The 13,783-nt window shown below is 45.6% G+C and overlaps 1 protein-coding gene across 1 annotated transcript in view; it reads right to left on the bottom strand.

Moving 5' to 3' along the window:
- RNF44 (ring finger protein 44) overlaps window positions 1–12,656 on the bottom strand; it is a 985,912-nt gene extending 973,256 nt beyond the window's left edge. The window contains exon 1 of the mRNA XM_044069361.1: window positions 12,493–12,656. Within this exon, the coding sequence (XP_043925296.1) occupies window positions 12,493–12,639 (147 nt within the window). The 5' untranslated portion in view covers window positions 12,640–12,656. The remainder of the gene's footprint in view (window positions 1–12,492) is intronic.
- Between the last annotated feature and the right edge of the window lie 1,127 nt (window positions 12,657–13,783).

Below are 13,783 nucleotides of genomic sequence, written 5' to 3'. Positions count from 1 at the left end.
TTTTGTTTGCTGTATACCCTAGGCAAATTAGCAACCTTTTTACAAATGCCAAATGCTTTAGAAGAATGTCCTTGCTCTCTGCTTGAATAAGGCAGTTGTCCAGGTATGGATATATTTGAATTCCTTTTTGTCTGCAAAATGCAATTACTGGTGCCAGGCACTTTGTGAAGACCCTGGGCGCAGTAGATAAGCCAAAGGGCAGTGGGAATTAGTAATGCATTGAACCAGCTATGAATCTGAGGTATCTTCTGCAATTTTGTCTGATAGGGACATGTAGGTATGCCTCTTTGAGGTCCAAAGTAACAAGCCAAGTCTTCTTGCCCAGCATGGGAAGAAGCTGCTGTAGTGTCAACATTTTGAATTTCAACATCCAGGCAAGTGTCTAGAGTAGAAAGGTCTAGTATGGGTTTCCAGGCTTTATCCTTTCTGGGAACCAAGAAAAGTCTTGAGTAAAATCCTTGTCCCTGTTCCTGTTGTGGCACTTTTTGGATAGCTCTTATGTCCATGAGGGCTGTAATTTGTTTGTGTGCCTCTGCTCATTGATTTTGTGGCAGGTTTGGCATTCCTTTTAGCCTTGGTAAAGTGCGAAAGTGGAACCTGTAACCTTGAGACACAATGTTCAGAACCCATTTGTCTTGGGTGATTACATGCCGATTTTGAGAAAAAAAGTGCTAGTTTTCCCCCTAAGGGAGCTGCCAAAATGAAAGAGTTTGGCATTTGAAGGGGAAAGTCATTGGGACTGTTTCCTGTAAGGTTGTGACTTGTCTTCACCTCCTTTTGGGGTTGTTGCACCCCACTGTCGTGGTCTGTAAGAGCCTTGGGGCTGAGATCTGCCTCTTGGGCATCTGTATCTGCCTCTTTGTGGTCTGTCTGACACTGGAAAGGACCAATTTTTTGAAGGCCAATTTCTACTAAATCGAGGTGGCTGTATCTGTAAGAAATCCTTTACTGTTTGCATAGATTTTTGCCTTATCTTCCTTTTTTTTAATACGTCTTCTGCCTTAACATCAAATAGAATTAGAAGTTATGTACCTACCATAACGTTCCATGTTAGTTGTCTTCTCTCGCCTTCTTTCTTGCTGGATGGGTTCGGAGCCGATCCTCGGCTCCGACGCACTGCTTTAGCTCGAGAACTCCTTTTACCAGCTCGAGGCAACCCTATATCCCATGATGCAAGGCGGAACTACCTCAGATCTCGTTTGGCAGCTAACTTACCCTGCTAAAGGTTATCCTAACCAAAATAGGAACAAAGTTTCCTAAAAGAAGTCCTCATAACAAAGATCCAGAGGAAACAAACTAATAGGAACTCTTCAAGATCTATCCAGGCCAGGGGGAAGGAGGGAGGGCCAAGAAAGAAGGCGAGAAGACAACTAACATGGAACGTTATGGTAGGTACATAACGTCTAAATGTTAAGTTGTCAATCTCTCCTTCATTCTTGCTGGATGGGACCGCGTCCCTAGCACCTGTATCCCGGGTGGCTCAATGGAACAGACTCTTGAGAACTGTGGAATCAAAACTGGCCCTATCTCTGCAGGCCAAATCCAACTTGTAATGAGAAACAAAGGTATGAGGCGTGGCCCAAGTAGCTGCTGCACAAATGGTATCAATGGGAAGTCTATCCTGAAAAGCTGCAGAAGTGGATAGACTCCTGGTCGAGTGTGCTTTTGGCTTAGAAGGTAGTTGTTTGCCTCTGAGAGAGTACACATAGGAAATGGTGGAAGTCAACCATCTGGATAAGGTCACTTTAGAAACTGGAAGACCTAACCTGTTTTCTGCATAAGAGACAAACAATTGGTCCGATTTTCTGATTTGTTTAGTCCTATGCAAGTAGTACCTGAGCTGACGATGGACATCCAAAAATGCAATTTCTGTTCAGCTCTGTCAGAATAGTTAGGGAAAAAGACTGGTAATTCTATAGATTGGTTAATATTGGTTTGAGATACAACCTTGGGGAGAAAGGAAGGGTTAGTTCTTATCGATACCCTGTCCTTATGAAAAACCAAATAAGGTGAACGAATACAGAGAGCTTGAATCTCGGAAACCCTTCTAGCAGAAGTGACAGCCAGTAAAAATATAGTTTTCCATGTCAATAACTTCAAAGAACATGAAGCAGACGGTTCGAAAGGAGGTAGTATCAAGGATGCTAACATTAAGTTTAGATCCCATTGCAGAGGAGGATGTTTTATAGGTGGTTTTAGGAGAAAAACTCCTCTCAAAAAGGCCTTGCATAATCTATGAGACATGATGTTATTGTCATGCAAGCCAACATGATACTTGGAAATGGCAGCCAGTTGTACTTTGACTGTAGATGACGAGGATCCCGAATGAAAAACCTCCGCTAGGAAATCTAAAACAGAATGTACGGGAGCAGTAAAAGGATCAATATTTCTGGAGTTTGCCCAAAATGAAAACCGTCGCCACTTGCTAGCATATATAGTCCTAGTGGACGACTTCAAAGAAGACACTAAAATGTCTCTGACTGAGTCAGAAATCATTGGTAGCCTGGCTAGGGAAGGAAGTGGAGCAACCAAGCAGTGAGGTTGAGAGAATGAACGGCCCGGTGCTGCTGACCCGACTGGTGGATCAAAAGATCCGGAACTGGGTCCAGATGCCAGGGCTGCACCAGAAGGTGACGATGCAGAGACGGAAACCAAATCTGTCGAGGCCAAAGGGAGCAATGAGGATCAATTTGGCTCTCAAAGCGGTGGCTTTCTGAATGACTTGTGGAATCAATGGAAAAGGAGGAAAAGCATAAAGAAGTCCCGGCCAATCCTGGGTTAGAGAGTCTCTCAGGGGTTGGCCTGGAAGGGAAATAGAGTGAAATAGTCTGGGCACTTGTTGTTTTGAGGGGTAGCGAAAAGATCGCAACAAGGAGTGCCCCACTTCAGAAAAATCTGATCCACTACAGATTGATTGAGAGACCACTCGTGAGGCATCAGAATAGATCTGCTTAGCCTGTCCGCCAATAGGTTGGACCTGCCGGGATGTGCGTTGCTATCAGAAACCGCTGAGAAGAGATTGCCCATTGCCAAAGTCTGACAGCTTCGACATAAGGGATAGGACCTGGTTCCGCCCTGTTTGTTGATGTACCAGACCACGGACATGTTGTCCGTCTGTACTGCAATAGTCCCGTGGGAAGAAAGTCGTCGAGGGCTTGCAGCGTTAAAAGCACTGCTCTCATCTCCAGGACATTTATGTGCAGATGGTATTCTATGGGTTGCCACGTCCGTGGACCATCCTGCCCTGATAATGCCCCCACCCGATCAGGGAGGCATCCGTGGTGACTGTGGCAACTGGAGGAGGGGAACAAAGGGTCGGCCCTGATGAAGAAGAGGAGGATATCCACCAGCCCAGATGAGCCCTGCAAGACTGTGTCACTAAGATCTCGTGTCTCATCGGAAGATCGTGATATGACCACTGTGTGAAAAGCATCCACTGTAGGAGGCATGTGAAGCGAGCCAGTGGTAGAAGAACAATGGCGCAGCCATTAGACCTAGAACTTTCAGGACAAACCTGGCTTTGATCTTTTGCTTTGTAACAGAAGCCGAACAAATTTTTGGATGTCCAGAATTCTTTGATCTGTTAGTCTGGCTAACATTTTGACGGTATTTAACTCTGCCTATAAAGGTGATAGATTGGCAAGGCAGCAGAGAAGATTTTGAAATTTACTGAAATTCCCAGATTCTTGCAAAGCTGTAGGGTGTAGTCTCTGGACTGAAGAAGCTGACACTTGGTGGTGGCGGAGAGGAGCCAGTCGTCCAAATAAGGAAACACCTGGAATCCTCGGCGTCTCAGGTGAGCTGTGACCACTGCCATGCATTTGGTAAACACTCTGGGGGCTGAAGTGAGGCCAAAGGGCAGGGCTCTGAATTGGTAATGACTGGTCCCTAGCCGAAAGTGGAGAAACCTCCTGGAGCGCCTGTGAATCTTTATGTGATAGTACGCATCCTGAAGGTCTATAGAGCACATCCAGTTGTCCTTGCCCAGAAAGGGCAGAATGGACTGAAGCGTGACCATCCGGAATCTTGCCTTTTTGACAAATCTGTTCAGATTGCTGAGGTCTAATATTGGTCTCCACTCTCCCGTCCTTTTGGGGACCCAAAAGAATCCTGAGTAGACGCGGATCCTACTTGGTCTGCGGCACTGTCTGGACGGCTCTTTTTCTAGGAGTTTTGAAACCTCCTGTTTTGCCAAATCCCTTTGACGGGTGAGATGTCTGGAAGGGATTGTAGAGTCAGGAAACCTTCGAAGGGGATCATGTAACCCTCGGATATAATAGACTGTACCCACTTCTCTTGAGATAGGGATTGCCAGGCTACTGGGTACAGTGAAATCCTTCCCCCGACTGCCTCCAAGGGTGGACAGTCGGGCAACACCTCAGGGATGCTGAAAGGGCTTCTCAGGAAGAGACTCCCTGTTGCCCTGGTTCTGAGGACCCCCTGCCTCTAGGGCGTCTATTATTGTTACCCCTCTGCCTCTGGGGGTAAACTCACCACGTGTGTTCGGTGTAGCTCCTTGGGCTTTACGGAACCACATCTTCTCCTTTCTGACCCTTGGGATATGGTCTAGAAGGAGTGGAAAACTGGACTCCAACGGCAGAAAGAGTCTTACCGTCCTGCTCACACCTGGTCAAGGTATCCTTCACTTGAGGCCCGAACAAAGCCGAACCGTCAAAGCCGGTATTAGTGAAGGACGCCTTAAAGGGGTCCACAAAATTACACAGCCGCATCCAGGCTTGGCGTCTAAGAGCAACTCCTGTGCCTGCGGCCCTGCTCGCTCCATCGGCTGCATAAGATATGAGCCGCATAGAGGAGTTAGATATGGAATTCATGATAGCAAGCTGTGAGGCAATCTTTTCCTGAGCCCCAGCAGCAGAAGGATCCTGGACTACTTCACCCAGTTCTTTGAGAATATCTCGTTGAAGCCTGGTGAAGTGACAAAGGTAATTCAGCGAGCATAGCAAAGGTCGCTGAAGAAAACATCCGCTTTCCATACCTGTCCATGGTCCTAGAATCCTTATTAGGAGGATGGACAGGTACTGAAGGATCCGCCAGTTCCTTCTTAGTGGCCGCCACCACCATAGCATCCACAGAGACACCTTTGGAAAGGAACTGTTTATCCGGGGCTGTAATGAACTTGGATGGTCTCCTGGGGACAGGTTCCACAGAATCTGGAGCCGCCCGCCTTCGAGCCACTACCTGCATGAGTGGGTCGAAGGCGGAGACACCCAGGAGGTGGAGGTCGGGATCCAAAGCCTCCAGGTATACCGACTCATCCTCGGAGGGGTCAATGGAGGCCAATTCCCCTCTGTTTGAGGAGCTCAAGGATGTCTGAAAGGAGACATCCTCAGAGGGGACCGTGGGGAACCCTCCGACTCATCTAAGTTGGTATCAGATGTAGTAGACTCAGGGGAGTCTGTGTGTTTCCTCTTACCGTCCTCTTCGAGGGGTTCCCCTGCAGGGTCAGGAGAAACTTCGGAAGAGGAGGAAATTCCCAGTGGGGAAACCTGGGGCGATGGATCCCTGGGCCTGAGAGCAAGAGGCTGGCAAGAGGCATCTGCAGGCACTGATGAGGGAGGAGCTAGAGGGATAGACCGTTGACCAGGCTCAGAGGCCAGGACACTCCTCATCACCTCAAAGGCTCCTCTCCCGGGAGACCGGAACACACCCGCTCGAAGAAACAGGAATGTTCGGCTCCAAGGAGAGAGAAGGCTCCGAGGCCAATGTCGGCGCCGAGCTTACCAAAGCGAAGCCCGAGAGGGAGGCGGGGTCGGACAAGGGTCGATGCCACTAGCCCCTCGGAGCCGACAGTGGAAACCCGGCGACGGATCCCTCAAGGAAGGTCTCAAGGAGGAGATCGGAGCCGAGGGCACGGAGCCAAGGATGTATCGGCTCCGGCATCGAAACAGTCGCTGTCCCAAGAAGCTCCGGCTCCGAACTCTGGTGTGGAGTCGGAGGAGGAAGTTCAAGTGGGGCTATAGCGAAGTCTGTTGAGGCGGGCTATGGAGCATTTGGGCCAGTGCCTGAGACTTCAACAGCCTGCTTACCACCCTCTCCAAGTCGTGGTCAGACAGCCTGGAAGATCTCGAAGATCGGTTCCGATGGCTCGCTCCGACAAAGAGGAGATCCCGGGCGAATGGATACTCATAATAGAGGGGACTGAGATCTCTTACGGTGAAGCCATCGGAGCGAAGTCCCTAGAACTCCAGATGGAGCCGAGGATTTCTCGGCTCCGATGCTGGATAAAGTGTCGGCTCCAGCCCGAGCCGACAAAGCCACAGTAGTCAGGGTATCGGGGCCGGCCGGCACCGAACCCACTACTCAGTAGAAGTATAGACTCCAGCGGGCCGATATCGGCTCCGGCCGGAGCCACCGGAGGAGGCTTGGACACTGTAGCCTGAACCTTGGTGGCTTAAGAGGTTTTCCTGACCCGATTTAGGAGGAGAACCTTCAGGTTTAAGTAAACCTCGGAGGATTAGTTTGTTCCTCCTTTCCTGCAGGACTCTCTGGCTAAAAGCATGACACAACGCACAGGAGTCCTGCAGGTGCAAAGGCCCCAGGCAATAAACACAAGAAGTGTGACCGTCTGTCAGAGACATTTTCTGACAGCACTGGTCACACTTCTTGAAGCCTGAACCTTGCCTTCTTTAGACATCCTAGAAGGATAGAACACAAACAGTCCCAACAAACACACAAATTAATCCCTTACACAAGCACACAGGAAGGGATAACAGAAAAGGGACTAGGCCTGACTAAACTACTTTAGACAAAACTTATAAAAAGTTTATAAAAAGGTTGAAAAATAGGGAATAGGGTGGGCTGTAACTAATTACAGACTACACTAACACTAACAGGGAAAATAAACCCCTAACTACACTTTTTCTTACTTGACTAAGAAAAAACTTACCTCAGCTGGCAAAGGAGACCTCTTTCGCTAAGCGGCAAACGAGATCTGGGGTAGTTCCGCCTTGCATCATGGGATACAGGGTTGCCTCGAGCTGGTAAAAGGAGTTCTCGAGCTAAAGCAAGTGCCGAGTCGGAGCCGAGGATCGGCTCCGAACCCATCCAGCAAGAATGAAGGCGAGATTGACAACTTAACATTATCCTGCTGTAAAGCAGCATCCAATAATTTAGCCTTAACATGATCAGGTAAAGCTTGTTCTTTTAACCAAGCATGCCTTCGAATCACAGATCCTGTAACTGCTGCTCTACAAGAAGTCTCTAATAAATCAAAACCACATTGCAAAGTATGTTTTCCCACTTGTTCAGCTGCATGCAATAATTCCTGCATTTCCTTATAGTCAGGATGTTCTGAAACTGTAATCATTTTCTGTTTTAGCAGATGCATTAAATATTGTTGGCATTTAAGCATGTGGAACTGGCAATTTAAAGCGCTCACTGCTAAAGTTGCAGAAGTGTAAACTTTCTTCCCCCACCTGTCTAATGCTCTAGAATCCCTGTCAGAGGTAACTGGACTCTTAGCCGTGGAAGCCTTTACCCCTTTGGGACCCTGGGAAATAGTTTCTGGATCAGCAGCAGGGTTTTTATAAAGAAATTTGTGAGAGTTAGGGACTCTGTAGTATATCTGGCTTGACTGGTGGAGGGGGCAAAGAATCAGGATTTAAACTGGATTCAGAGAACACATCGTCCACAATATCTAACACTGGCGGAATAGCCAGGGGTCTGTGCTGAGGTAATAAGAGAAAGTCTCTGAGCCTTTTCTTGGATTCTGAGTAATCCTGGCCCTCCCAATGGAAATGCTCCCTCATGGTATGTAAAGTTTCCCCAAAAGAATAATCCTTTCCCCAAAAGAATAATCCTCAGGAGGAGAGGCTGAAGGAATAGATTCTTCAGCGTCTGAGTCCTCATAGGGGGGAAAAAGAGCATCCCTGGTCTGAAGAGGAATCAGAAGAAATGGAAACATAGTCAGAGGAGTCAGAGTCTGTATCCTGCCTAGGCCTTTTATCAGGAGGGGGGTGGGAACCCCTGATCAGAGTAATTAAGTCTTCGGCCATTTTAAGCATTTGTTTTTTAGGCATGGAGGCCTGTCCAAGTGAATGCTGTACTTGCTTCTTTGTCTTTAATGGAGTTTTAGACTTGGCTGTAGTTTTTATGGTAAGCTGTGAAGGTCTGAAAACACCCTCAGAAGCCGATGATTGCTCAGCGGCTCTGGACCCATCTGAAGGGTTAGTTTCCATAGGCCTAACACCTTGAGTATCCAGGGGCCTAGACATCTCCATGTGGGAGTCGGAGGCGGCCTGTGGCTCTGAGGTAGCGAGTGTCAGGGGCTGCGAAAGTGCCTCACTGAGAACCGGCGAACCGGTGACTGACCTAGAAGAGGCTTCATAGTCAGTTTTGGGCCTCGGATGCCTGTCCTTATCCTTGTCTTTGCGTTTTGTGTGTATTCCGGTCGTCGGCTGTTCCGACGGCATGGTATAATTAAACCTTCGGCCAAAGTAATGGAGAGCAAAATCAAACCGACATTTAATAGTGCGTTTGCTAAATCTAGCACAAAACCGACAACTAGTGACGTCGTGGTCTGGGCCTAGGCATGGAATACAGTAAGAATGAAAATCCTTATGAGGTATTTGCTTCCTACAAGAAATACAATTATTAACTTTTACTGCCATAGGTCTGAGGCAAGAAAAAGTTTCCCCAACAGGGTACTTAGCTTTATAAAAGACTTCGGTTCTGAAATTCGAATTGAAAATCTCAGGAGTCGGCTGACTGGCACTTGCAAACTGCTTTTGCTTCAGGCACCGCGTGGCAAGAAAGACTGAAGAAAATGGCATCGGCTGCATCTTATATACCCCTGGCACACTGACGTCAGGGAAGAAGCGACAGCAAAAGATGCCGGACCAAGACTTTGGAACTCTGGCTAAATGCGGGACCGCCTGAAGGCAGGATAACCCAAGTGTAATGACTGCAGCAGTGAAACACGATGAACATCAGGGTTTGAAGAGTAAGCATCTGAAAAGAAGGAACCTTGAGATAGGTGTCGAGCAAGGAGAGATCCAAAATAGGTCTCCAGGCACCCCTTCCTTTTAAAGGACCAAAAACATCTTGGGAGTAAAATCCCTTTCCTGCTTGTGAGGGACGGACAGGAAGAACAGCTCCTTAGTCTAAAAGGGACCCAAGGACCTCAGAGAAATGAGGAAACTGTTCCAAAAGAGACTGGGAAATCCATGAAAAAGGGAAGAGACTTCTGCACCATGAAGTAACCCTGGTGGATAACAGATGGAACCCAAGAATCTGAGATAAAGATATAACAGTCTGGAAGACAGAGGCAGAGCCGAAGGGACAAGGGAACCTGGCCAAGGGGTGGGGGGCATGAAGTCAAACAGCAGCAGGCTTGTCAGGTAAAGCAGGCTGCTTCACAGCAGCCTGAGAAGACTTAGCAGTAGGAGTTCACCTATCACCCTTCCTGCCTTTGGTGGACTGACAAGGCTGCCTGCGAAAAAAAGCAGACCTAGTAGTACAGTTCCTCTGGAACTTAGGGATAGAGAACACAAAAATATGCTTAAGATCCTGCAAAACTTTACCTTTTTCCCCTAAGAGACTTAAATATAACAGCAGTAGTAGTCCCAAAGAGATTTTTACTATCCAAAGAAGCATCCATCAACTTGGCCTTAATATCTTCAGCTAATGACTGCAGGGAAAGCCGAGAATAATGACAGACCCAAAAGCAGCAGCTCTGGAAGATGCATCAGCAGCAGCACAGCTGCACTTGATAGAGTGAAGAGCCACCTGAGAGGTAGAACCTAAAATAGACAAAGCAAAAGATTTTCTGTGTCTGGGCAATCAAGGTCAAAGCATATTTGGTCATGCAGGTCTGATAATTGATGGCCCAAAAGAACAACGTAGAACCAGTATTCTTAACTGTCTCCATTGTCCTACTATCCTTATCTGAAGGCAGAAGCTTGGAAGAGAGCAAAAGTTTAGAAGGCTCGTCAGTGAAGACTGACACCAAGAATTAACAATACTCAGGAACCTTACAGAACCTGCCAGGTTTCTTTGGAGAAGGAGGTCAAGAATCAGGAGACTTAGAGGCAGCTATAGGTACTGCAGAAGGTTTAGGTGTGTTCAACTGAAACAGCTCATACCTTTTCTGGATAAAAGACATTTAAGAAACCTGCTTAAAGTACTCCATCATTTTAGCTTCAGGGTTTCCAAAACAGAATTCCTCAAAAGAGACTCAGGACCGAGACTTTCCTTCATAAGAGCTACAAGCCAAAGGCAAAGACATCTGGGAAGAGTAGGACAGGGACTATCAGATCAGAATCTGAATTCTCCGTGGAAGAAACGGGTTCTCTTGCCCATTTGGAAGGAGTAGAAGTTCAAGGGGGAGTAGGCACAGAAACCCATTGGGGAGGCTTCAAGGCCATTACTCAGGGCCTGTTTAATGCCTTGAGCTCCTGCCACTCCCTCTGAGGATCCTTACGGCATATGCAAGTATGTTTAAAGACTTCTGCTTTTTCTTAGTAGGGACATCAGCCCTAACAAACACTGGAGGTTCCAACCCTTAATGAGATTCAACATGAGTACCCGGAACTTCTTCCCTGACTAGAATCTGCGGAATCCCTCTATAAACCCCCGAGATGATCAACCTGGGATCTCCCTCGACATCTGCAGCAGATGCCTGCAAAGAGGATGTGCGAAAGGAAGGATCCATGCCGGCCTCCAGTGGGATCATGGCAGAGGAATCAGACGTAGAGACAAGACGAACAACAGTGCTTTCACCCTCTTCTAGAGAGACAATCGGTGAAGGGAGGGCAGCCAAAGAATCCAGCCAAAACTTCTTGGCCTTCTTGATCTGGTTCTCAGGGCAGATGGCCAGGGAAGACAACTGACTTAAGAGTCTTGGGCATAAATGCTTTGCAAATGCTACAGGATGAACGGCCGTGGGAAGCACCCAGTCCAACAACAAAAAAAAAAAAATTAAACACTGTTTTGTCACAATCCTTTGGGGGAATCTGTCTCCCAGACTGACAGTTTCCCTTCTATGATGACATGAAATCTAGGTAACCAAAAATGATGGCTAGGTATTCAGCACAGCAAAAGCACTTTCAAAACCTATGAAAGATGACATTTGGACTGACAGCAAACTTCAGGATAACTGTGTCTGTACGCCACCTTTAGCCCTACTTCCTGTATGGAGAGCATACTTGTGACACATGGAGCATGTATAATCTAAAGGGTTTGGTATATTGCCTGGATGATGGGCTATCCTTGGCAGGAGATCCCTACTGTGAAGAATGCTATACCAGTTACATAGGACATCAACTAAAAGACACGTAAATCAATGTTTTGGGACAACTTTCTGTGCCAAAGCTTTACCATCCTCATGCAATCATGAGCATGTATTGAACTTGCACAGATTAAAAGATAGCTGTATTTTTTTTTCTTTTACATTTGGAGAAATCACATTTAAAAATATTAAACCATAAAGTGGTTAAAACTAAGAAATAACATTTAACCAAATCAAACAGCAACAAACAATGTTTGTCCATCGAGGTACAAATAAAAAGAAAAATTGAACAGCAGCATAATAAATAGGCTTTGAATAGTCTATATCAGAGAACTCCTCCCTCAAAAGCAATTGAGGCCACTTTTGTGGCTAGCATTCCTACTGGACAAAACAGCAAGTAAAAACCGAAGACACACATCTGGGCATGTTTAAGATACACAGACAAGATAACTACATAAATTTTAGTGTAACCCAAATAGCTGCAAATTACAAGGACATACCACCAATTCTTCTGCATAATGCAATTCTGACCATTTGAAGCAGGGTGAAAAAAGACAAAGCACAATGTACCAACATTTTCCTTTTCAAACTTGTTCCTTAGTATTCAACTGCTGCTTCCTAGAAACTAGTCAACATTTAAAGGACTCTGCAAAGAACTGGTTAAAAGAAAGAACACAGGTGTTCATAGGACATTGTTGTTTCGAAAAAGGAACTTCAGCCCTATTCTAAAGGTTCAGTTCTACTTTATACTTAAAACATACAACATAAAAATCAGAAACAAATACAGTTCCATAGTAACAGTGTGTACATCTGGCAAAGAATATGCTTGTATAAAATTTACCATTCCTTGGTTTAACTAGCAGGTAACTAATCCAAGCTCAACATCTTCTGGAAGACAGGAGTATCAACTCCAAGATATGTATGCCATATAGCTTGCTTTTTATTGAAGTTCTGGGCATCACCTTTCCTGTTTCTAACAGCCTTTACATTCTCTTCAATCGCAAACAGTAGGCGTGACAAATACAGTGCTCAGGCAAGCTACATAATAAATATGACATTCAGGAGTTGAGAGTAAATAAAAGTCACTAAATATATAAGCATAACTGATTTCATCCTCTCTCCTTGGATTCAAATCCACCCTTCTACATTAGCTTATGACTACGACTCTTCACCTTATCCATTTCTGCATTCACTTGTCATGGAATCAAACAGGACACTGACCAAGTCAATTAACCCAAACTTACTGGAGGCTGAAGGCAACAAAGAGGATAGTGCTGTCCACTCAGCATTACTGAGCATGCTGGAAGCTGCTGTGCACTGCATCCTGGGAGATGCTGGCCTGTATGAAGCGGGAAGCCTTGAGTTGTTACTGTAGTAACAGTGTAAGACATTGGAAATGATTAATGATATACCTGGAAAGAAGAAAAAAAAAAGTAAAAAGCTGGAAATATTTTAATAAAAATAAAATACTAAGCTGTCCTAACGCCAGCCCAAAAAGTAAAGTATTTAGTTTAACAGCAGATGACCAAGACAGAAATTTACAAGATAGCTCTGTTAACAATGAAAGCACTAGTGTAAATAAAAGTCTGATCAAGGAATCCAATGCCCAACTGACCATTTTAAGTACACTTAGAGGAATATCTAGTTTTTTTTTTTTTTTTTTTTTTTTTTACTATACACGTAGCATGTTTGTGACATAGTCACTATACTTGCATTGCTTTATCTATTTGCTTCAGTCTCTTTTCAGGAGGAGGTGGTAAGTGTGGGATTGTGCGTGTACTAGTGAGGGCACAATCAGTGGTGACAAGGGATCAAATATAGATACTGTCTACAAGCAGGTCCAACTGAATATATACATGTACATTACGGACGCACACTTCAAGCAAACTCCTTGTATACTTTGGGCATGCACAGGGGGCACCACAGCTTAAAACAGAAAACTTTGATGCCTCTCCAAGGATGACACTTCTCTCTCACAGCACACACAACTCTCGTCCCAATGGAACAAATGGATCACAGGGCTCTAGAACAGATTTATTGACCATTCAGACTCAATGGTCAGCAGGGGATCAGTGTAAAAAACACAAGCAGCTAGAGCACCACTTATGTAGGTGTATTGCCATTTTTTAAGCTGCATGTACCATCCCTCTCCTTTGACGAGGGTTAGAGAGCAACTTTTTAGCTAAGACACCTTTTAGGAAAACTGCTAAAGCCGGTTTAGTATACACTAAAGTTAACTAAAAAAAAGACAGAATACAGAACACATCTAATAAATATGCCTACAAATATGCAAGCAAACTGTACATAACAACCTACTGAATGTCATAATATTGAATGCATTTACAGTCTGCATCCTCTGGGAAACGCAACTACAGGCAATATATCTAGATAAAGTTTTGCATGTTCTCGCCATATCTGCATTACTTTTATACATGTGAAACATAAGCGTGTACATTTACACACACACACACATACACACACACACACATACACACACACACACACACACACACACACACACACACACACACTATA

The sequence above is a fragment of the Protopterus annectens genome, chromosome 4.part0 (genome assembly GCF_019279795.1).
Source record: "Protopterus annectens isolate FY-2018-M chromosome 4.part0, PAN1.0, whole genome shotgun sequence".
In the NCBI taxonomy this organism is placed as follows: domain Eukaryota; kingdom Metazoa; phylum Chordata; order Ceratodontiformes; family Protopteridae; genus Protopterus; species Protopterus annectens.
The sequence above is the reverse complement of the archived record's forward strand: the minus strand, read 5'-3'. Positions and strand labels throughout refer to the sequence as shown.